Below are 20495 nucleotides of genomic sequence, written 5' to 3' on the forward strand. Positions count from 1 at the left end.
CTCGCTCCCAGAACTGGGCTTGTACAAACAGGCAGTAGTGTTGGTCAACCCATTTTTTATCCCGTTAACAGAGACTTGCAACCAGTTGGCTAATTAACTATTTTTTTGTTTCTTTTTAAATAAAATAAAATAAATGTGTCTTTATCAAGATCCTGGGCATTTCACTTGAGTGCAAAGTAATTTACAGTAGATACCATAAAGCTCTCTTACCAGATTCAAAAAGCTTCTCAGAATTGTGGAGGATCCATGTTTAAGAGATATTTTTATTAACCATGGGGAAAGGGACCAAAGTCTCTTTCAGGGCTGCCCTATGAAGCCTTCAAGAACACAGAGTACGGCTGGTGAACCAAATCTTAGTCTGCAATTAAAGCTTTAAGTAATTATACCAGCTGACTGATTAACAATTGCAGCCACAGATGACAGTACCGGTTGAAATGTTTACAAAATCCATTTCCACATGGGTTGTGTAAATGCATTTTTGTTCAGAACAAGATGTTTCAGCATAAGCTTATTTTAATACATGTAGTAGAATAAGAAAAAGGGAAATTTTGTACCTGTGACAAGTGGATTTTGTCGGAGGTAACTTGGAAGGACCAGTCCAAAGAAAATAGAAAATCCAAGCACAAAAAGGTTCCGAGAAGAGTTTAAATCTATGAACTGCAGGTTAGACAGTCCGACTGCAGTTATCATCCCTGAACAAGAACAAACAGGACAGGATTTTAGCCTCTACAGTATGCAATGTGAAATACTACACAGACCACCAGTATTTCCCTTCTATTAAAAAGCAAAAACAACCTCCACCTTTGTAGAAGGTAAGAGACGTATGTTCACTTAAGGGTACATAAATATACATTGATAGTTTGAAGACTTATGTTGGGCTGGGGTATTGCTTAGGGGGGATTGCTGGAGTTGTTGCTGTTAATTTTTTTTAATCTTTATGGTTTATGTGGAAATTGTTGGATTTGGTTGTGCATTTCTGATGTTTTGCTTATTGTTTATGACTACTTTTGTTATGTTTGTAGTTGTGTAAAGATGGTCTTAACTTTGGAAAGGTGGCATACAAAAAAAAGGGGGGATTGATTTATTATGTTTCATGCCTGGCCTTGGGAGTCTGCGGTGATGTGTACCAAGCCGATACATAAATAACATTACGTTTTAAGAATATAAGAAGAGCCTGCTGGATCAGGCCAATGGCCTTTCTAGTCCAGCATCCTGTTCTCACAGTGGCCAACCAGCTGCCTGTGGGAAACCCGCAAACAGGACCTAAGCACAAGGGCCATCCTCTCCCTTCCTGCTGTTTCCAGCAACTGGTATTCAGAAGCACTGCTGCCTCCAATTGTGGAAGGAGACCACAGAAGAAGAGTTTGGATTTGATATCCCGCTTTGTCACTACCCGAAGGAGTCTCAAAGCGGCTAACATTCTCCTTTCCCTTCCTCCCCCACAACAAACACTCTATGAGGTGAGTGGGGCTGAGAGACTTCAAAGAAGTGTGACTGGCCCAAGGTCACCCAGCAGCTGCATGTGGAGGAGCGGGGAAGCGAACCCGGTTCACCAGATTACGAGTCCACCGCTCTTAACCACTACACCACACTGGCTCTCTCACAGCCATCAGTTCTTTCTGTAAAACTGCACAGCATTACTCAGCAGCCTAACAAACAATGGGGGAGATGTGTGCCAGTCTACAGTGGTGCCCCGCAAGACAAAATTAATTCGTTCCGCGAGTTTTATCGTCTTGCGGTTTTCTCGTCTTGCGAAGCGCGGCTTCCGACGCAGTTTTTTAAAAGCTGCAAAAGGCAACAAAGTGCTTCAAAAAAGGCTACCGCACCGCGTGCTAAGAGTTGCTCCTCGAAGTTACAGTTTTGTAGCAGTTTTTAGAACACGGAAAGAATCTTGCAAGACGTTTTCGTTTCGTCTTGCAAAGCAAGCCCATAGGGAAATGCGTCTTGCGAAGCGGCTAAGAAAACGAGAAACTCTTTCGTCTAGCGAGTTTTTCGTCTTCCAAGGCATTCGTCTTGCGGGGCACCACTGTACTAAGGTTTTGACCCTTTCAGCTCATGCAAACAGGTGGGTTGAACCCTGAAGCAGCATCACCAGACATCAGTGAGCATCTGGAAGACACCTCTCCCAAGCAAGTCCATGAGGAAAGACAGGAGACTCGCCTGACAGCTGGAGAAGCGGCAGCTGACATGGCTGCGCACAGAGCTCATTGCTAACAGGGGAAAATATAAGGAGGGAAATTCAAATACCAAAGAGAGTGCAGAAGAGAGCGCCAAGCACTGGGTCAGGGAGGGATGCAAAGAGGGCGCTGAACTTGCCAACCATTCCAAGCAACAACATGAACGCTGCCCCGTACTGGATCACTCGCCGACTTCCAACCTACGGATCACACAACAAAAAGGGAGATAAATTACAACATTTCTGGCAGTTGCTCTTAGAATCAGAGAGTTGGAAGGGACTCAAGAGTCATCTAGTCCAACCCTCTGTGATGCAGGAATCTCAGCTAAAGCATCCATGACAGATGGCTTAAAAACTTCCAAGGAAGGAGAGTCCACAACCGCCCGAGGGAGACTGTTCCACTGTCTTGTTCATTATCACAACTTGTGATTTCATCACAAAGTTGTAAAACTGACATGGGAAACTTTCAGCCCTCCAGATGCAGGTGAACTACAACACTCATCAGTCAGTGGCTGTGCTTGCTAGGGCTGACAGCTGCTGTAGTTCAGCAGCTCTGGAAAAAATAATATAATCTTTAGCTGATTTAAATGCAATATTCCATTTCCTCACTTGATGGCTCACTTGTTCGTGATGGCTCTCTGCTGAAGGACAAGAAGAAACCTCCTCAATGGGGAGGGTGCGTGGTGAGATCTGTGTATCAATATCCAGGTGGGCCTTTTTTAATTACTGGAGCATTGCACTGCCAGCCACAGAACAATCTCTCTGAGTCAATTCAGGGACCGCAGTGAAGGGGAAGGACTAGGGGTAGCTGCAATAACAGCTGCAGAGGAAACAGATTAGGGACTCAGTGGCACAGAGAATTAAAGGCCTCTGTTATTAGACGGATATCCCAACTAAACCTCACCATCTCCTGCTTGTTTGGTGAAAACTGCCTGACCTTGGCTTTTTCCTTGCTCCACAACCCCAGCAAGTTTAAAACTTTTTATTTTTCAAACACTCTAGGCCGATTCCCTATGGCCACAGTTATCATGTGATTACTTGACAGGATGATACTGCAGGCCAGTATGTTATCATGTGCTCCCAGTATTTATCAATGGAAGCAAACTGATAAAGCCACTTGATACATTCCACATCAGCTGAATGTGAGACCTGGCAATACAGATTCGTGCTTTGGGGCATTTTAGTTCAAAAAGACTATTTTTGTAGAGTTACATAACACACAGCCATTTCCATTGCTTGGGGCTACACTCTTTGAAGAGCACAACTGAACAAAGCGATGCTTTGCATGAAACAAAGCACAAATCAATTCCTTGCGAAGTTTTTGCGCTGACAGTTTAACACACAAGCAGCAGAGTCCATGTGACAATCAACATTCACTTGACTTGCGCCACACTCTGTGTGTGGGCAAAGGTCTCTTCCGCCACACTTTCCCATTGCTTTATTTAGTGCTATCTATACAATGAAAAAGATTACGAACAAAGGCAAGCTGCACTGGCAGAGAATACCTCTTTGAAAACATTTCCTATGCTATTTTCCTTAAACAGCCTTTATTTCTACTACAATCCCATAAACAGACATTTTGCCCTAAGGGGATGTATAAAGTGGCAGCACCTACACTTTGGAATTCCCTGCCTACTGATATCAAGCAGGTGCCTTCACTGTATTCTTTTCTGTGCCTGCTAAAAATGCTATTGTTTAGACAAGCCCAGGTGCTCAGAAAGTTGATGTGAATTCTCATCAGTTTTAGTATTTTAACTTTTTGTATGTTTTAACTGTAAACCACTTTAAAGGTGGGTTTATTTTTAACAATCAAGCAGTGTATACATTTTAAGAAGTAAACACATAATACATAAAGTGCCTTTGTAACATTTGCTGGTACCATGTTCAGAAATGATGAGATCAAGGTAAAACAGGTGTGACAGGTCCCTAGATAACTGCAGACGACCAATATTAGGCTATGGAAATGGGGCCAACCCACTACAGCACTTGCATGTACAGTGGTACCTCTAGTTACGAACTTAATTCGTTCCGGAGGTCCATTCTTTACCTGAAACTATTCTTAACTAGAGGAGTGCTTTCGCTAATGGGGCCTCTTGCTGCCGTAGTGATGCCGGCACATGATTTCTGTTCTCATCATCTTGGGGCAAAGTTATCAACTCGAGGTAACTCTTCCAAGTTAGCAGAGTTTGTAACCTGAAGCATTTGTAACTTGAGGTACCACTGTATTTTTGTAAGAAACCTCCCTGTCCCCACCTAAAAAAAATTGCATCCAGTAGATGGCGATGTTCATATTCAGACTTTCACAAGCAAATCACTGATGATAAAAAAAAGATTTAAGGGCCAAGCTACACATGACTCGAGAAATCTTGTGTCTTTAAGCACCTGTCCCCATCATGTATAAAACATGCTGGATGGAAGTACAACTTACAGCACAAGATGTGGGGTGGAGGGGGAAGATGCTGAAATCACCACCTCCATTCCCTGCAAACCATTCCTCAAGGATATTAAACTGTATGCATATACACAGCTTATTTATTTCATTTATAAAAGTATTTATATACTACCTACTCTGGTGAGTTTCAAGGCAATGTCTAACAAGACTATTAAAACCATGACGTCTACATACAAATCAAACTAAAGTGCAGTTGATACACATAATTTAACAATCTTGCTGGAACTAAACATCAGAAATTATTTAGATTACATTAGATTTATTGAATTTATGTATTGCTTCACACACACAAAGAGTGTGATTTGTAATATAAAAAAATGCAACATACAATAAAAATACAATTTTAACAAGTATCACAATATCATCGGTGTTGGCACTTGTTAGATCCCAAAGGGGTTCGCATGTGACTTTTTTAGCGTTTTAACTCACCACGCCCCAGCATTCCACTTAATTATGAGGGAACAACCATCCCATTTCATATTTGCAAATGATAATGGAGAGTTTAGTCCAACTTTTTCATGCAGTGACACGTGAAACATCTCATGTTCACTGATCTTTAAGTACTCTGACTGCAAGAGGGTGCATTTTAAAATAACAACAACACAGCAATCAGACTGTGTTTTCTATGTACAACTTTAACTGAACTCTGCTCTTGAGCAAGTCCCTCTCTCTTCACTAAGAATATGCAGGGGAAGCTCCCACCACGATAAATCTCAAGCTTATTTGAACAGATATGTACCTTCGTGATCCCCAAGACTCCGATGTTGGGGCTAGAGGAAGTAGATCCATTCCCAGTGCCGAACACTCCATCTAATACACAGGAAAGGCCTTCTATGAAAATGCCCCTGCAATTGGAAGGAAAATGTTGAGATCACGCTATATAGCATGTTAGAAAAGCATGAAAACCAGTCGAGGCCAGGCAAACTCTCCAGCAGGACTGGCAGCCACTGAAGTTAAGGGCTGGGTATTTGACCGTTAAAGACGTCATCAACTGGTCAAATATTCTTATGCATTTGTAACACAGAATACAGAATACAGTGGAACCTCAGAAGCTGAACACCTTTGAACTCGAACATTTCGGCTCCCAAACAACTGAAACCCGGAAGTGATTGTTCTGGTTTTCGTACGATTTTCGGAAGCCGAACATCCGGTGTGGCTTCCAATTAGCTGCAGGATGCTCCTACAGCCAATCAAAAGCTGTGTTTTGGAAGTTGAACGGACATCTGGAATGGATTCCGTTCAACTTCCAAGGTACAACTGTACTACAAATAAAGCGAAGTGATTTCCCCTCCAACCTCATGCAAGCAAAAGGAAAAAGCCACAATGTCTCCTGGCCTGCAGTAGAAAGATCCAAGAAAACTCAAGCCCATTAGAGACATCCTCTTCCTGACCTTCTCATCTCTGCCCCTTCTGCAGTTCTTGTCAACTCTCACTTTCTGGATTCCTTGTGTCCTTATCCAGCTGCCTAGCATGTTTTAAGGAAACTCACACTAACTTTTGTCTTAACATATGAAACTTCTGCTATTGTCTTTCACTAAGCCGCCCTGAGCCCGGTCTTGGCTGGGAGGGCGGGGTATAAATAAAATTATTATTATTATTATTATTATTATTATTATTATTATTATTATTATTATTACTGCATAGGGGTCACAAATTGATATCTAGCTTCTCAGTATGATTCTTTTTCATTCTAGCATCTACTGAATGGTCTGTTTTTTATGTATGCATTATTATATTATGTATTATTGTTCTGTACGAATTTGTCACTGCACTGATGTTGTATTTCTTACGTATTGTTGCATATTATTTTTGTTATGGAATTGTTATCAGGATTGTTGATCTTTCCTACGCATTGTGCTCCCACTGCTATTGTACAGTGCTTTGAGCATTTTTTTTATGGAAAGGCATCATATCAATAAACATGTTGATTCTACATTTTAAAAGTATTTAGACACCCTGAACTTTACAGTCATGATGGGGAGAGGGAAAGAGGTAGTCAACTGGCCAGTCAGCTGACCACCCTGCCAATTCAAATATTCTGAAGCCAAGCCAAACTGGATGTTTGGCAGGGCACTGTGGTACCAGAATCAGGTTGGAACATGATTGAGAAGGATGCAGTGGAGTAATTTTCTCTCTGTGGCTGCTCAGCGCAAACATGACCATAGAACCATTTCTTGATTATTCAACACTTTCTGACTTGCGGATGGACGTGTAATTGTCCCTAGTGAAAACAGGTTAGAAGTAAGGCAATGTGATATGAAATCTGCCTGTGGGATTTGACCAATTAAGGTAGTTTGATCATCGACATCACTAATCGATGCTGCAATATCGAGTTAGCAGTATACACATGCAAACACATATATGCTACAGTTCTGAATTTTTGGGTCCCAAAAGTCTATAATATTGCAAAACCTGAAAGAAGTTAGGACTTTGAATCCAGGGAAATGGGGCACAGCAAATGGGGAGAAGGAAGCAAAGTCTTTTCCAGGAGGCTCACCTGTTTATTGCATGGATTGGTGGTGGAGGAGCACAAGATAACCTCGCACAGGCATAATAATCGCCAATTGATTCAATGATGCTAGCAACCACAGCACTGAGCATTCCTATCACACCAGCAGCTGATATTGTAGGTAATCCCCACTGAACTGTGAAGACAAAAAAAACCACATAATAGTTCTTACTGTATTTAAAGCAAAGTGACTTTTAAGGTGTAAAATGTTCTCTTAGCTCATAGGATGGCAAATTTCTGGGTTTTAGGGGTGGGAAATAGCATTTCTTCTCAAAACAGTGGTCATGCCACACAAACTGACACTTCATATGTAGTCAGCCAGCATAATAAATTGGTACCATCAGGAGGGCTTCCCACACGCATTTACATAGAATCAGAATTGCAGATTTGGGCGGGACCTCATGGGTCATGTGGTCCAACCCCCTGAAATGCGGGAATCTCAACACACAGTCCCCCACCCAATTTGAAACCATACTGTACCCTGCTTAGCTTTTGCAATACTGAGCCCAGGGTTTGCTGATCAGAAAGTAGGAGGTTCGAATCCCCATGACGGAGTGAGCTCCCATTGTTCGGTCATAAGCTCCTGCCAACCTAGCGGCTCGAAAGCACCTCAGAGTGCAAGTAGATAAATATGTAACCCTCCAGCAGGAAGTCGTTCGCGACTGGACTTAACTGTCAGGGGTACCTTTACCTTTACCTTAGCAGTTTTATTAGCATCAAATACAGATAGGTTTACCTGCACACCACATTTTAAAAATCCAAAAATTAGATTAAAAATAATGTGGAATATTTATCTAATGCAACCTGTCTATTTTCCTCATGAGTGGAAGCATGGACAACCTTTACCAAAGGCCATTGGACCAGATTGCCTTGAGAACTGCATCTGCCGGTTGCCCACTCTCATCTTAGATTATACAGATATTTTTTTCCCACTAAAGCTGAATCTGCCTTCAGAACTGACCTACCAAACATGGTGTGGCCAAACAGAAAGGGGTTTATTTAGCTGACATAGCACCAAGAGAACCAACAGCTTACCGTATTTTTCCCTCTATTACACGCAGATTTTTTCTCCTAAAAAGTAAGGGGAAATGTCTGTGCGTGTTATTGAGCGAATGTGTGGGGTCCCTGGAGCTGACAAGCGCGAGTGAAGGCAAAAATCAGGCAAATATCAAATCGTCCGGAGAAGGGAATTCTTGAAAGGAGGAAGCTGCTGCTTTCCTGCATTCTGCCTCAGGGTCTTACTGCCCACCTGCTTCTGTTTCCTTACTGTGTTTGCTCAAACGGAACAAAGAGCAGAGAAAACCCCTCCCCTCCAGGCAAGCAGAGTGGAAAGCAGAGCGTCCTTCCTTCTAATTCCTCTCCGTGCGTCTGGGACTCGAAGGCAACATGCAGGTTGGGGGGGGGGGAGAGAGAGAGAGAGAGAGAGAGCTGGCTGGCTTGTGGGGGGGGACTTTTGCCTTCCTTTCCTCCCTCTGGTAAAACCCCTCTCCTGCATTCTTAGCCAGCTGCTTCTCTGCACACCCCTCTCGGTGCTCCTTGTCGCTTCTATGTTTTTCCTTCCCTCCCTACTTAAAACGTGGTTCCAATCACGGATCCACATGGATCCTCAGGATCTTTGCATTGAGTCACCCCAAATTCACCATCAGATCACATAGCAATGATCTGATGCAAAAACAGGGCTGCAATGGTGCAAAAACATGGTTACAAAGCACAGATCCACATGGATCCTCAGGATCTTTGCATTGGGTCACCCCAAATTCACCATCAGATCACATAGCATGTCCATGGCTACAGCCTGCACCAAAAAATCACGCACCCACTGTTGCCTGGGGCTGCAATGGTGCAAAAACGTGGTTACAAAGCATGGATCCACATGGATCCTCAGGATCTTTGCATTGGGCTACCCCAAACTCACCGTCAAATCACATGTCTGTGGCCGCAGCATGAAGCACAAAAATGATACATCCAGTGTTTCATTCAGAATTTTTTTTTCTTGTTTTCCTCCTCTAAAAACTATGTGCGTGTTATGGTCAGGTGCGTGTTATCGAGCAAAAAATACGGTAATTTAAACCACGGTTAAACCATGAGGCATGAAACTGCCTTAGACCACCAGCCCAGCTATGTCAGTATTGTCTCTAGTCTCACTGGCAGCAGATCTCCAAGACAGAGTTCTTTCACAGCCTTGCTCCCTTTTCACTGGAGATCTTGGGCAGCTGAACCACAGACTTGGCAGCAACTTGGGAGCTGAATCAGAAACACTCATTTCTGCAAGCCCATGCCAGTGACCAGGTAACTTCTTCTGTACTCATGCAAGGAACAGGAAAAAAATTAACTAATGTAAGTCTGGAGTAACTGTATCAAAGAGCAAAGCTTTGTGGGAAACTCTCCCTTAAGTGCTTGCTAAATACACTTACATGGATAAGGAACCTTGAACCATGGAGCTACCAGAAGCACTCCTTGCCTGGCATCAGTGCGTGCATAGAATCCGTACTTCGTACTATCAGGTGGAAACACATCTGTCACAGTGAAGATGAAGCACAGCAACCAGGATACCAGAATGGCTAGAATGATCTGCAGTGGGAACAGAAAGGGTCTTAAAGCACACCAGCAAGGAAACAGTAATTGCCCATGGAGGATCTCCTTACCAACTCTGCATAATAATATTCAAACTGGTGGTGGGGAATTGTTGCATCAAGGATTTTGTGAACACATTCCCTGCACAATTTTTAAAAGACCCTTCTAGTTCAAAATGGATCCTTTCATGCAATTTCCCCAAACTGGGAATATCTCCAAATAAGCACTTAAAGGAGCGCCATTAATCCTTTTAAGACAAAACTAAGCATTGTGCACGCTGATAAACTCACAACAATTTACAAAAATAAAATGAGTGGATCCCAGAGGGCTAACTGAAGAATAAATAAATTGATTTGGGGTGGGGTGGGGGTGCTGTAGACTGTGGAGCTCTTTAGGAACTGGATTTAGCATTATCTGAAACTGCGGCCAAACTCACAGGCAGGGTGTCAAGGTGATGGAAACCCCCTGTTCATTCTCAGCATCTGATTATCAGAGATACACTGCTGATGGACATGGACAGCTAAACTGCCATCAACAGACCCAATAGCTAAATCTGCTTAATTCTTTAAAAAACCATTTACCGTATTTTTCGCTCTATAACACGCACCCGACCATAACACGCACGTAGTTTTTAGAGGAAGAAAATCCGTAGGCATGCCACCCGTAGGCATTCCCTCCATAACACGCACAGACATTTCCCCTTACTTTTTAGGGGGGGGGGAGTGAGTGTTATGGTGCAAAAAATACGGTAAGTGGGTAACTTGAAGTGAATGCCAATAATTTTCACTGACTGAGCCTGAATTTCCATGCCTTGGAGAGTGAATGGTTTCGCTACCACTCTCTCCACATCCTTCATTGCAGTTCTCTGACTAAATAGCCTGAATCCACTTCACTTGAGGCTGAGGTGGCTTGGGTGGTCTGGAGTGCCTTCCATCAGCTTTGGTTAGAGGCCCACCTGCACCCCTATCTGGACAAGGATAGCCTAGCATCTGTTGTCTATGCTCTGGTAACCGCTAGGTTAGATGACCGGAACACATTATACATGGGGCTGCCTCTGAAGATGGTTCAGAAACTTCAGCTGGTGCAGAATTCAGTGTCCAGGTTGCTCACTGGGGCAAGATGGTTTCAGCACATAAAGTCAATCTGGCCTAACTCCCCTGGCAGCCAATTAGTTTCCAGGCCCAACACAAAGTGCTGATGTTGACCTATAAACAGCTCAGGGCCGCAGGACAAAGGACCATTTCTCTCCATATGAACCAGGCCCTGTGATCATCATCTGAGGCCCTTCTTTGTGTGCCTCCTCTGTGCAAGGTCTAGAGGGTGGCAACATGAGAATGGGCCTTTTCTGTGGTGGCTCCCCATTTATGGAATGCTCTCCCCAGAAAGGCTCATCTGGAGCCTTCATTACAAATCTGCAGGCACTAGGCAAAAACATTCCTCTTCTCCCAGGTCTTTCGCTAATTAAAGAATTTATGGTCTTTTAAACAGCTACTTCGACAGTGGAATTTGCTGCCAAGGAGTGTGGTGGAGTCTCCTTCTTTGGAGGTCTTTAAGCAGAGGCTTGACAACCATATGTCAGGAGTGCTCTGATGGTGTTTCCTGCTTGGCAGGGGGTTGGACTCAATGGCCCTTGTGGTCTCTTCCAACTCTATGATTCTATGATTCTACTTGAAGATGCTGGGAGTGGTCTTGAGGAGATTTGGGGCAAGGTGCCATCAACATGCCAATGAAATTTAGCTTTTTTTCTCCATAACACCTGAATCAGGAGAGGCCGCGTGGGCCCTGAACCAGTTCCTGGCTGCAGTGATGAGATAGATGAGCTTGAAACTAAACTGAGCTTGAAACCCAGCAAGCCTGTGGGTGATTGTCTCCCATTTCTGAGAAATCAGCCAGTTGCCTGCCCTGGGTGGGGTTGCACTTGCCCTAAAGAAGCAGGTATGTGGTCTGGGGATGCTTCTGGAACCAGCTTTGTCGCTGGAAGCAGAGGTAACATCAGTTGCTTGAAGCCCCTTTTACTAGCTCCAACTCGTATGAGAAGCTGCAGCGATCCCTGGACCTGGTTAGCTGAATCACAACAGCTGCAACGTTGGTGACACTGAAGGTTGGATTACTGCAATGCGCTCTATATGGGGTTTTTCCTGAGCTTGGTCCAGAAACTGCAGTTAGCAACCACGCTGCGGCATTTAACGCTAACAGGAGTGGGATTCTGTCAGCCTCTAACACCCGTGCTCAGAGTTCTACACTGGCTGCCAGTTGGTTACTAGCCCAAGTTCAAGATGTTACTATTAGGATATAAAGCCATTATCATATTGGGACCAGTTTACTTGAAGGATCACTTTGCCACATATGTACCCACTCAGCCACTTTTACAAGGGCCACATAACGTTCTCATCTTTTGGTGTCACAGTTCCTACACTCCGGAACTTCTTTTTTATTCCTGCCCTGTTTATGCAAGTCTACTGAGACCTATAAAGCTGATGTGTACTTTAAACTGTAAATTTAGTTTACAGTGAATATTTTTATCTGTTGGTTTTCTTCTTTTTGCTTTTTAAAAACTAGATTTTACTGTTGACTTTTATTCACATTTGAAATGCAAACTTTATATCCTTTGTAAACAGCTTGGAGATTTTATGCACAGTTAAGGAGTATACAAATTTTGTAAAATAAATAAAATTACACTAAAATAAACACCAGTAGACAGAACAATAAAACACAGTGAAAGCTGAAGAGAGAACTTACAGGAAACATCTTAAATAGCTGTAACCGGTATGCAGTCCATCCTTTTTTTGATTTATAGATCGGTAATGGGAACTTGACATTTCGGGCATACTGAGAAAATAACAGCACTAGGAAAATAGTCCTAGAGAAGGGAGAGGAAGGAGAAAAGTTAATGAATCAATTAACTCTTCATTGAGGTAATAGTTAGCCAACAGAAGCAACTGCAGCTTCTAGCAGTTGCTGCTGTGCTTACAATAACAGAGATGGAAGGGATGCAAGGATCATCTAGTCCAATCCCCTGCAATGAAGGAATTGCAAATAATAATAATAATAATAATAATAATAATAATAATAATAATAATAATTTTTATTTGTATCCTGCCCTCCCCGGCCGAGACCAGGCTCAGAGCGGCTAACATCATAAAAACAACACAATAAGCATAAAAACGGACATCAAGAAATTAAAATACACCTTAAAATTAATTCAGACAAGTTAAAATCCAGGCAGGTGGCAATTATCAGGGTGGAATTGAGAGTGGTTAATAATTGCCAGGGCCAACTGTTTCCACTGATCATACAAGGACCTGTGAGCAGGTTGGGGGCCTCCTTCGGGCTTGTTTTATACAAAGGAAAGTAAGTCAAACTGCATCCTGCCCAAAGGCCTGGCGGAACAGCTCCGTCTTGCAGGCCCTGCGGAAAGATGTCAAATCCCACAGGGCCCTGGTCTCTTGTGGGAGAGCATTCCAGTAGGCCGGGGCCATGGCCGAAAAGGCCCTGGCTCTAGTCAAGGCCAGTCTAATTTCCCTGCTGCCCGGGATCTCCAAGATGTTGTTGTTAGCAGACCGTAAGGTCCTCCATGGGGCATACCAGAAGAGGCGGTCCTGTAGGTATGAGGGTCCTAGGCCGTATAGGGCTTTAACGGTTAAAACCAGCTCCTTAAACCTGACCCTGTACTCCACTGGGAGCCAGTGCAGCTGGTATAGCACTGGGGGAACGTGATCCCGTGGCAAGGACCCCATAAGGAGTCCCGCCGCCGCATTCTGCACCTGCTGGAGTTTCTGGGTCAGTTTCAAGGGCAGCCCCACGTAGAGAACTAAAGAATCCCTGACAAGTGGCCACCCAACCATTGTTTTAAATCCTCCAAGGAGTCTACCACCTTCTGAGAGAGTCTGTTCCACTGTCGAACAGCTCTTACTGTCATAAATTTATTCCTCGTGCTTAGTCAGAATCTCCTTCCTTGCCACTTGAATCCATTGGCTTGGGTCCTAGTCTCTGGAGCAGGAGAAAACTAACATGGTCCACCTTCCTTGGGATACATCTTTAGATTTTTGAAGACGACTATCATATCACCTCTCAGTTTTATTGTAGTATATTTAAAACTACAGTAAAACTGCATATTTAAAGTACAGTAACTGCTGCAGAAATATAACTGTATCATGGCAAAAGTTTTTATTTTTAGTCAGAGAAAGTAAGGAATTAGCCTTTTAAAATGAAAAAGTTCCTTAATGTTGCCATTTCTTTCTTTCTTTTTTTAATGAGCTTTATAAGCATAAGCTTAATTTAGTTTGTTCCGCTCACAAGCTTTAAGAACTGAAATCCCACAGTGAATTTGCCTTTCCGCCTGCAAAACTTATGCCCCCTAGAACAGATGAAGTTTTGTCTGGGAGAGAAGCAAACTTACTACCGTGGGAGGCCGGCTTAGGCTTTAGCATGTTTTGAAGTCTTGCCGAAATCCACATTTTAGGAAGTGAAGCAAAACCAAAACCAACAACAACAGCAACACTGCCCCGTGCTAAGAAAGAAATCTAATCTTCGGTCTCCTCAATATTACGGGTCTGCAAAGTGTCAGTAGGGTAGTTGGGAGATGGTTTTTTTTTTTTTTACTTTTAAGGTTAGGCAGCTAGGTTCTCTTTTTAAGCTCAGGGTCAAGATCTTCACTGTGTGGGGACCTGGAATTTCCCCTTATTTTTATATTAGGTATTTACATATTGCTTAATAGGGGGGGCTAGACTGATATCTCATCTTCTGTGCTTGTTTCTATAATGTGTTTTAAGCTGCATTAACACTGCCTGTAAGCTGCCTTGAGCTCAAGAAAGGCTCAATAAATCAATTAAATAAATGCATTGCTTAGGGGCCATGCTTCCTCACTTGGCTGCCACAGGATGTGAAACAATGGCCAAAGTAAGCAAACTTAAGGTCTAAATTGTTAGCCTCTGAAATAAGCAGGCTTCCCAATTACATAACCAAATCCTCAGAATGCCCCTATCAACAAAATGTGTGTGCCATTATACATGTTCAGACTTCCTATGCCGGAAGAAGGCTGTCTTTATGTTAAGTGCCAAACACAGCTTCGAGAAATGCTAATCCACTGAGAACACAGCTACAAATTCCTGAACAAACTTCCCTGAAATTCTAGGAGGGCAGGTTACATCCCAGTATATAAAAGAGTGAGGCCGAAATCACCTTTAACTCAAAAGGAAACAGACAAAGACCTTTGTTCTTCTCCTTCGGGCACAAAGATCAGAACTCTGCAGTTGGCATCATTTGATACCATGACCTTCTGCTAAGCATGAATGAGTAAAAAAAAGAAAGCCTTCTTGTGCTGTTTTTTTTTAAACGTGAAAGCCTTAATGGTAGTTTTAAAATATGACTTCTTTATGGAACAGCATTTGATCTAGCACTGTCAAATTATTTATACAAAGTTGCTGGGGTGTTGTTGTTTTTTTGGGGTGCACTTGTGTGAAGAGGGTTCACCAACATCCTAAGACCAGCTTCTACTCTTTCATACACTTTTTTACACCTGTTCACAACTAACTATTCCCTCAATCTGCTGCTGATTTTGTGAATTAAAAAACCCACACAACTTGAAATGACTTCTTTATTACGCGGTCCTAGCTAAGGACGCGGGTGGTGCTGTGGTCTAAACCACAGAGCCTAGGGCTTGCTGATCATAAGGTCGGCGGTTCGAATCCCCACGACGGGGTGAGCTCCTGTTGCTCGGTCCCAGCTCCTGCCCACCTAGCTGTTCGAAAGCACATCAAAGTTAAAGTAGATAAATAGGTACCACTCCGGCGGGAAGGTAAACGGCGTTTCCGTGCGCTGCTCTGGTTCACCAGAAGCGGCTTAGTCATGCTGGCTCATGACCCGGAAGCTGTATGCCGGCTCCCTCAGCCAATACAGCGAGATGAGCACCACAACCCCAGTCGTCCAGTCAGGGGTACCTTTACCTTTACCTAGCCATCAGAATCATGTAAGTAAATGTACTGAAACTGCAGGTCCGTTTTGCCACTGATGATTATGGCAAACAATACCCTCATACTGTCCTCACGTTGAGGGGGGGGGGCTGGGATGCCTGTTGCCAGAGCAACCAGGCGGCACCTCCACATGCATCATCCCAATCCACACCTGCTATTAAGTGGGTCAGAGTCAGACTGCAGAGACAGGGTGAATTCAGGGCTGCTTTGCTTCCTATAACAGCATTGATTTAAGAGGTCAGTCTGTGCCCCAAGAGTCAATAATCCATTTAACTTGAACCTGGCCCTTGAGCCAAGGCTCTAAGGGTAGGGCTGCTTTGGGTTGCTGATAATCTTCCCTGCAGTCCCTGGTGATTGATGTCCCAATTTGATGGCCAATTTGAAATTCCAACAGTTTTGTATGTTTTTAAACTTGATTGTAAGTTGCCTAGAGACTGCCTTGTGGTCAGGTGATAACACACGTACACAAAAACATTATCAACAATTCTGGTAATATTTGAGTGATCAACTTGGAATGAAGACAGTTTTCCTAAGAGTCACGTTTATTCTGATTTCTTGGAATTTAGTGGTCATGTTTTAGACATGGCCACCGAACCTAGAACTTACAGGAGGGGTAGAATATGCATGAAGATTGCAAGAGGACTTAAGAATGACGTTCTGCTTCTGAACATATGAATATGTCACAGTTCTGTGAGCAAAGTGCTAGCACCAGGCCTCATAATCATTTTTTCTGTAATAGTAGTAGGATGCTGCTGAATTGGAAATGTACTGGGATCCAATATAGATCCGGTCTTAAAGGATCTACATTGGCTCCCAGTGCGTTTCCGAGCACAATTCAAAGTGTTGGTGCTGACCTTTAAAGCCCTAAAAGGCTTTGGCCCTGTATACCTGAAGGAGTGTCTCCACCCCCATCATTCACTGAGATCCAGCTCCAAGGGCTTTCTGGCAGTTACCTCATTGTGAGAAGTGAGGTTACAGAAAATGAAGCAGAGGGCCTTCCTGGTAGTTGTGCCCACCCTGGCCAAGCTTCATGCCGAGTGAGGATTCAAACCCTGGTCTCCCAGTTCCCAGTCTGACACTACTACATTGTTAGCTGCTTTAGGCATCTGGAAAGCCAGCACACCATTGCTTAAGAAATACTTTAGCATATACCATATTTTCGCTCTATAAGACGCACCAGACCATAAGACGCACCTAGTTTTTGGAGGAGGAAAACAAGAAAAAAATATTCTGAATCTCAGAAGCCAGAACAGCAAGAGGGATTGCTGCGCAATGAAAGCAGCGATCCCTCTTGCTGTTCTGGCTTCTGAGATAGCTGTGCAGCCTGCATTCGCTCCATAAGACGCGCACACATTTCCCCTTACTTTTTAGGAGGGAAAAAGTGAGTCTTATAGAGCAAAAAATACGGTAACTTAGAAGGATTCTCATTTCATAGATTCATCTTCATTTTAAGATAATGGCCTTTAGTACCCACTAGGAGAGGCAATGATCAATAGTGACAGACACTGGCTGTTTTATACTGACTGACTGCACTTCAGCAACTGTTGAGGGACAAAGGATACTCACAGCATGGCTATGCCCCAGTGTTTGCCTGCTCTTTCTCCAGCAGCCTGGAAGCCAGAAAGCCCAATGAGAGCCACAGTTGGTGTAATCGTCAGAGGTCCAATGTATCTCAGGAGCGCTCCTGGCAGGCCCAGGAACCCAATCACCACTTCTATCAAAGATGACATAATAATAGCGCCTTGGATCTGAACACAGAGAAAAATAATAGTAATTCAGATTTTTAAAGAAATTCTATGTTTCTGAGGGTTTTTGGTTTTTTTTCAATGGGTGGATGAACTGCAAGTCAAATAATTCAGTGACTAGGCAGAACTGGGCAATGGCATGTGTTATTCAGCTAAGTGCTTAAGCAGACGTTTTCTGGGCTAAAGAATATCTGAAGGCCAGAGGTATGTTCTGTGGTACCAACAGAAGTCGGTTCAATAGCAAAGCTCCCAACTTCATCCACTTCCTCTTACCGCTTAAGCACACTGCTTGCTTTCAATGCACAACGGGGGTCATTAGACCAGCCTGGCCGTTGTGTCCATAGCACATCACACTGTCATACAGGAAGACCTGGGTTCCAAGCTAACCTTTAAAGCTCTCAGATCGAACCGGCAAGGGCTGGTGGCGCCACGGAGGTGATGCTCTTAGCTCCTAGGGGCAGAGTGTATGATGCATTTGGTCACACGTGCTCTTTAGAAGCTGGCATAGAGCAGCGCTGTGGTCTCAGGAGACTGCCAGCCCCCCCTTGGCTGCAGGCCTCTTGGCAGGATGGAACTACGGTTTGAAGATGGGGAAGAGAGAGGGGATGTTTTTAAATTGAGGAATAACTGGCAGCCCAAAGCAATGGGATGGGAGAAAAGTTCCATGACACACGTGTGAACTGGAATCTATTCTATTTTTTCCCCCTGTGGTGAGACAACTCTCCTGGATTCTTATGGATATTTGCATCTAAAGAATGATCATTAGAGGAGAAGGAGAAACCAAATAGCAAAACTACACATGGCTTTGGGGGAACTGGGCACTCCTTACAATTGTACCTGGCTTTCCAAAACAGAAACACAATAAATGTGGATTATCCTCATTGCAGAGCAGAGACAACCCAATAATTTGTTAGAAGCTAATTGGTTATTTTGGCTATGACTGGTCAGATTAGCACATCACAAGATGCAGAATGCAGAATGCCAAACTCCCCTGACATGGGAGCATGTCTCCATCAAGACCATAGTGCACCTCAAGTTGTTTGGGGAGGGTGAGGGGGCTTCGCAGGCACAATTAACATACAGAAAAGATTAAAACCCGCATGTAATGAATGTGTAGAAAAAGTTACATGCAAAGAGAAGAACGAAAAAGGGTAACAATTTCAACAGTTCAAGGTAGCAGGGCATCTGGATGAAAAGAACCTACTGAAGTGAGGACATGGGACTGATTACATGGTCCAAGTTACCTCTCGTATCCTAGGGTACCAGATATGTTCCGTATGCAGCAGTTCTGTTGTTCCATTGGTAATCATTACAGCTTAGGAAGGCAAAAAAGAAATATTTCGCATTACGGCAAAATAAAGCACGATTCCATGCACCCCAGCATTAAATTGTGTATGAAACAAGAAGGTGCCCAAGTCCAGAATTACAACACAAAGAGGACAGTCTGCTTCAGGCACCTCCAACTTGTCCAACCTTTCTATGAAAATCTCCAAGAAAGACGACTGCAGAACTTTAGCAACTTGCTCTGTTGATCCTGAACCATGATACCCCCGAATACCAGGTGTTGGGTAGTAAGACCAAGGCACAGTCATCACCTCCAGAATCTGCTTGTCAGTGATCGGTTGGCATCTGACTGGCCATGGCTAGAAAGGCTGGCACAGGCAACACTCATATGAGTTGCTCCTGAGGTTAGTACAGTGCTGAACCTCCTATTTCCTTCTACGGCTTTAACCCAACTGTTTGGCCATTCTAGTGAATGAACAGGATCTACCACCACCAATCTGTCCTACCCCCCCCCCCAGCACTTCTTATGGACATCATTTCATATATTTTGCTTTTTAAACACCACCCCATCGTTGTTTATTTGTTCCCTCACATAATTTGTAAATGATTCATTCTGTATTTAGGCTGTGTTCTAGATGAATTCATTCCTCAAGGGCTAATCTCTAATGCCAGTTTCAAGACTGTTGAAACTAGGAATGGACAAGTAACCAGAGTTGGCACAAAAGGAGGCAAGGGTCCACTTAAGAGCTGCAGAGGGGTGATTCAGAGTTCAGATAAAGTGACTTTTGCATATTATTTCTCCAGATCTGTCGCCTGTTAATTGGGATGGCTAGACCGCAATAGCAGCTCCCGTCTGACGCCTCATGAAGGTTAGAAGTGGTCAAGGAAGAAAGAACAAAGATTCTTTTCATAAACAAAATGTTCTATATTTATGATTCCTAATTTCCATACAGTAGCTCTTCCCTGAGGCATGCAGAATGTAGCCATCCTGATCTATTAGAGCTGCAGTCAGGCTATTTGACCTAAAATCCTGCAATTAGGACACAAGAATATATGCTCAGTGTCACTGATGCCCAGCGGGGCCTGAGCTTCTACACAAAAACAGATTCTGTAACCAGAAAACCAAAGCAGCACAATTATTATACAAACAAAATTGAAAGCATATTATTTTGTACACTTGTTTTGAGATTATTATTTTAGAATTTGGAAGTGTTTGCCTTTTTATTGTCATCCATTTGGAAAAGAGGATTTGCAGGACTACGAAGGAACTAGGCCTTCAGCTGAGCAGCGTATGGACATGTGTCTCCTGACAGTGCATGAAGCTGCAGATCAGTAGCCAGCCAAGGTGAGTCAATCAGGGAAACAGAGGCAACGCTCCCCAGCCCAAAATATCATATTCATATTGAATATTCGTGAATTATCAAACTTGGGGAATATGCCAACCTCTCTTGCAGCTGCAGATACAGTTGAAAGTGTGCTTCTTGTTCCACTACATTTACTCAACACAAAAATCACTCTTGTAGAATAAGGACCCTGAATCTTGGTGAATGTATGTATTACACACTGTATTTTTGAGATTTTTAACTACTGGTGGTAACAATGTCCCTCCCTCTGGCTCCTCCGCATGTCACAGGACCTCCTACCATACTGCCAAACTACTTCCTACAATGTCAAGTAGAGTAAGTTTAAATCTCAGTTCAACCATGGACTTAGAGAGCTGACCTAAGACCGCTCAGCCTTAATTGCTCACTGCAACATGGGAACAATAATGGCTTTTCATGAA

General features: G+C 43.4%; 1 protein-coding gene across 8 annotated transcripts in view; it reads right to left on the minus strand.

The window, feature by feature from the left end:
- Positions 1 to 20495, minus strand: part of SLC23A2 (solute carrier family 23 member 2) — an 84632-nt gene that overhangs the window by 9301 nt on the left and 54836 nt on the right. For all 8 annotated transcript variants that reach the window (XR_008331952.1, XM_053401346.1, XM_053401347.1 and 5 more), the window contains 8 exons: positions 18673 to 18743; positions 17250 to 17431; positions 12451 to 12571; positions 9552 to 9708; positions 7126 to 7273; positions 5368 to 5473; positions 2248 to 2377; positions 555 to 692 (listed from right to left, as the gene is read on the minus strand). Coding sequence is in view for 7 of the 8 variants with exons in the window: in XM_053401346.1 (XP_053257321.1) it covers positions 555 to 692; positions 2248 to 2377; positions 5368 to 5473; positions 7126 to 7273; positions 9552 to 9708; positions 12451 to 12571; positions 17250 to 17431; positions 18673 to 18743 (1053 nt within the window). In the remaining variant the exon portion in view is untranslated. The remainder of the gene's footprint in view (positions 1 to 554; positions 693 to 2247; positions 2378 to 5367; positions 5474 to 7125; positions 7274 to 9551; positions 9709 to 12450; positions 12572 to 17249; positions 17432 to 18672; positions 18744 to 20495) is intronic.

Source organism: Podarcis raffonei, chromosome 8 (assembly GCF_027172205.1).
Source record: "Podarcis raffonei isolate rPodRaf1 chromosome 8, rPodRaf1.pri, whole genome shotgun sequence".
Classification (NCBI taxonomy): Eukaryota; Metazoa; Chordata; class Lepidosauria; order Squamata; family Lacertidae; genus Podarcis; species Podarcis raffonei.